This window comes from Nanorana parkeri, unplaced genomic scaffold (assembly GCF_000935625.1).
Source record: "Nanorana parkeri isolate BGI_ZX_2015 unplaced genomic scaffold, ASM93562v1 scaffold3909, whole genome shotgun sequence".
Lineage (NCBI taxonomy): Eukaryota > Metazoa > Chordata > Amphibia > Anura > Dicroglossidae > Nanorana > Nanorana parkeri.
The window spans coordinates 16,999-21,421 of record NW_017310176.1 but is presented as its reverse complement, the minus strand read 5'-3'; the positions used below and the strand labels follow the sequence as shown (position 1 = coordinate 21,421).

The window sequence follows — 4,423 nt, the reverse complement described above, 5'->3', positions numbered from 1 at the left end:
CTGGAGTCGGTTCCTTCAGAAACCTCGGACATGCAGATAGTCCGATCAGTCTTATTGGTCCTCTGGGTGGCTGTCGGATGATAAAGAAAATGAGATTTCTGTACTTACCGTAAAATCTTTTCCTTGAAGTCCATTAAAGGGACACAGGCCCCTCCCCCTCAGTGTTTTCTCTGGCCTTCAGTGTCCCAACCTCCTGTAGGTGGCAGTATAACCCAACTGTTTCTGAACTCCTGTGTCCCTCAATGATTTTATTCTTTGTTCTTATTTTTGGCAGTTTTGATGATTTCCTCTGTCAGTGTTTGGTTTGTTTTTTTGCAGGTTTGCCACCGTTCGCTACGACCGAGCCGCCAAAAACATCAAAAACCAGTTCATGCACCTGACCAATTACAGTGTGAATAAGAAGAGTGGAGAATATGTCAGGTACCCGGGGGCCCTACAAATACGCGGACTATGTACAGCGCACATACGCGGACTATGTACAGCGCACAGACGCGGACTATGTACAGCGCACAGACGCGGACTATGTACAGCGCACAGACGCGGACTATGTACAGCGCACAGACGCGGACTATGTACAGCGCACAGACGCGGACTATGTACAGCGCACAGACGCGGACTATGTACAGCGCACAGACGCGGACTATGTACAGCGCACAGACGCGGACTATGTACAGCGCACAGACGCGGACTATGTTCAGCGCACAGACACGGACTATGTACAGCGTACATACATGTACTATATGTCCTATATTCTCCTCCTCCTCTTGTGTCCTCTCTTAGCTGTGATGACCCAGAAGTGGAGGATTATGGGAATAAATGGAGTATGAGTGCAATGCTGCGATACCTGAAGCAGGAAGGGAAGGACACGGCAGGTACTATGACAGTCCTCAGACCTCCCCCGGCCCCCGTATGCCTCCAGTCCTCAGACCTCCCCCGGCCCCCGTATGCCTCCAGTCCTCAGACCTCCCCCGGCCCCCGTATGCCTCCAGTCCTCAGACCTCCCCCGGCCCCCGTATGCCTCCAGTCCTCAGACCTCCCCCGGCCCCCGTATGCCTCCAGTCCTCAGACCTCCCCCGGCCCCCGTATGCCTCCAGTCCTCAGACCTCCCCCGGCCCCCGTATGCCTCCAGTCCTCAGACCTCCCCCGGCCCCCGTATGCCTCCAGTCCTCAGACCTCCCCCGGCCCCCGTATGCCTCCAGTCCTCAGACCTCCCCCGGCCCCCGTATGCCTCCAGTCCTCAGACCTCCCCCGGCCCCCGTATGCCTCCAGTCCTCAGACCTCCCCCGGCCCCCGTATGCCTCCAGTCCTCAGACCTCCCCCGGCCCCCGTATGCCTCCAGTCCTCAGACCTCCCCCGGCCCCCGTATGCCTCCAGTCCTCAGACCTCCCCCGGCCCCCGTATGCCTCCAGTCCTCAGACCTCCCCCGGCCCCCGTATGCCTCCAGTCCTCAGACCTCCCCCGGCCCCCGTATGCCTCCAGTCCTCAGACCTCCCCCGGCCCCCGTATGCCTCCAGTCCTCAGACCTCCCCCGGCCCCCGTATGCCTCCAGTCCTCAGACCTCCCCCGGCCCCCGTATGCCTCCAGTCCTCAGACCTCCCCCGGCCCCCGTATGCCTCCAGTCCTCAGACCTCCCCCGGCCCCCGTATGCCTCCAGTCCTCAGACCTCCCCCGGCCCCCGTATGCCTCCAGTCCTCAGACCTCCCCCGGCCCCCGTATGCCTCCAGTCCTCAGACCTCCCCCGGCCCCCGTATGCCTCCAGTCCTCAGACCTCCCCCGGCCCCCGTATGCCTCCAGTCCTCAGACCTCCCCCGGCCCCCGTATGCCTCCAGTCCTCAGACCTCCCCCGGCCCCCGTATGCCTCCAGTCCTCAGACCTCCCCCGGCCCCCGTATGCCTCCAGTCCTCAGACCTCCCCCGGCCCCCGTATGCCTCCAGTCCTCAGACCTCCCCCGGCCCCCGTATGCCTCCAGTCCTCAGACCTCCCCCGGCCCCCGTATGCCTCCAGTCCTCAGACCTCCCCCGGCCCCCGTATGCCTCCAGTCCTCAGACCTCCCCCGGCCCCCGTATGCCTCCAGTCCTCAGACCTCCCCCGGCCCCCGTATGCCTCCAGTCCTCAGACCTCCCCCGGCCCCCGTATGCCTCCAGTCCTCAGACCTCCCCCGGCCCCCGTATGCCTCCAGTCCTCAGACCTCCCCCGGCCCCCGTATGCCTCCAGTCCTCAGACCTCCCCCGGCCCCCGTATGCCTCCAGTCCTCAGACCTCCCCCGGCCCCCGTATGCCTCCAGTCCTCAGACCTCCCCCGGCCCCCGTATGCCTCCAGTCCTCAGACCTCCCCCGGCCCCCGTATGCCTCCAGTCCTCAGACCTCCCCCGGCCCCCGTATGCCTCCAGTCCTCAGACCTCCCCCGGCCCCCGTATGCCTCCAGTCCTCAGACCTCCCCCGGCCCCCGTATGCCTTCAGTGTCCCAACCTCCTGTAGGTGGCAGTATAACCCAGCTGTTTCTGAACTCCTGTGTCCCTCAATGATTTTATTCTTTGTTCTTATTTTTGGCAGTTTTGATGATTTCCTCTGTCAGTGTTTGGTTTGTTTTTTTGCAGGTTTGCCACCGTTCGCTACGACCGAGCCGCCAAAAACATCAAAAACCAGTTCATGCACCTGACCAATTACAGTGTGAATAAGAAGAGTGGAGAATATGTCAGGTACCCGGGGGCCCTACAAATACGCGGACTATGTACAGCGCACATACGCGGACTATGTACAGCGCACAGACGCGGACTATGTACAGCGCACAGACGCGGACTATGTACAGCGCACAGACGCGGACTATGTACAGCGCACAGACGCGGACTATGTACAGCGCACAGACGCGGACTATGTACAGCGCACAGACGCGGACTATGTACAGCGCACAGACGCGGACTATGTACAGCGCACAGACGCGGACTATGTACAGCGCACAGACGCGGACTATGTTCAGCGCACAGACACGGACTATGTACAGCGTACATACATGTACTATATGTCCTATATTCTCCTCCTCCTCTTGTGTCCTCTCTTAGCTGTGATGACCCAGAAGTGGAGGATTATGGGAATAAATGGAGTATGAGTGCAATGCTGCGATACCTGAAGCAGGAAGGGAAGGACACGGCAGGTACTATGACAGTCCTCAGACCTCCCCCGGCCCCCGTATGCCTCCAGTCCTCAGACCTCCCCCGGCCCCCGTATGCCTCCAGTCCGGCCCTAATCCTGGATGTCCTTCTTCCAGGTCTCATGTCTCAGGTGGAAGATTTGATCATTAAAACGATTATCTCCGGAGAACTTCCCATCGCTGCCGCTTGTAAATCCTTCCTTCCTAACAGAGGAAACTGCTTTGGTGAGTGCGTGGCTGTGCTGCCCTCCCTGGGGGGAGAAGTGGCTGTGCTGCCCTCCCTGGGGGGAGAAGTGGCGGTGCTGCCCTCCCAGGGGGGAGAAGTGGCTGTGCTGCCCTCCCAGGGGGAGAAGTGGCGGTGCTGCCCTCCCAGGGGGGAGAAGTGGCGGTGCTGCCCTCCCAGGGGGGAGAAGTGGCGGTGCTGCCCTCCCTGGGGGGAGAAGTGGCGGTGCTGCCCTCCCAGGGGGGAGAAGTGGCTGTGCTGCCCTCCCAGGGGGGAGAAGTGGCTGTGCTGCCCTCCCAGGGGGGAGAAGTGGCTGTGCTGCCCTCCCAGGGGGGAGAAGTGGCGGTGCTGCCCTCCCAGGGGGGAGAAGTGGCGGTGCTGCCCTCCCAGGGGGGAGAAGTGGCTGTGCTGCCCTCCCTGGGGGGAGAAGTGGCTGTGCTGCCCTCCCAGGGGGGAGAAGTGGCTGTGCTGCCCTCCCAGGGGGGAGAAGTGGCTGTGCTGCCCTCCCTGGGGGGAGAAGTGGCGGTGCTGCCCTCCCAGGGGGGAGAAGTGGCGGTGCTGCCCTCCCAGGGGGGAGAAGTGGCGGTGCTGCCCTCCCAGGGGGGAGAAGTGGCTGTGCTGCCCTCCCTGGGGGGAGAAGTGGCTGTGCTGCCCTCCCAGGGGGGAGAAGTGGCGGTGCTGCCCTCCTTGGGGGGAGAAGTGGCTGTGCTGCCCTCCAGTGGTTGCTTGTATTACTGTTTCCATGTTGTTTTCCCGCAGAGCTGTATGGCTTTGATGTGCTGATCGACAGCAAGATGAAGCCCTGGCTTTTGGAAGTCAATCTATCCCCATCACTGGCCTGGTGAGTATACAAGTCCCGATGATTGCACAGTGCCCCCGGTGGTCAGTGTGAGTCTCTGTATTGTTACCCCGATGATTGCACAGTGCCCCCGGTGGTCAGTGTGAGTCTCTGTGTTTTTACCCCGATGATTGCACAGTGCCCCCGGTGGTCAGTGTGAGTCTCTGTGTATTGTTACCCCGATGATTGCACAGTGCCCCCGGTGGTCAGTGTGA

At 61.3% G+C, this 4,423-nt stretch overlaps 1 protein-coding gene across 1 annotated transcript in view; it reads left to right on the top strand.

The window, feature by feature from the left end:
* TTLL5 (tubulin tyrosine ligase like 5) overlaps window positions 1–4,423 on the top strand; it is a gene marked incomplete at its 5' end in the record, with an annotated part of 28,824 nt that overhangs the window by 7,491 nt on the left and 16,910 nt on the right. The window contains 4 exons of the mRNA XM_018575423.1: window positions 319–420; window positions 781–872; window positions 3,265–3,372; window positions 4,130–4,211. Of these exons, the coding sequence (XP_018430925.1) occupies window positions 319–420; window positions 781–872; window positions 3,265–3,372; window positions 4,130–4,211 (384 nt within the window). The remainder of the gene's footprint in view (window positions 1–318; window positions 421–780; window positions 873–3,264; window positions 3,373–4,129; window positions 4,212–4,423) is intronic.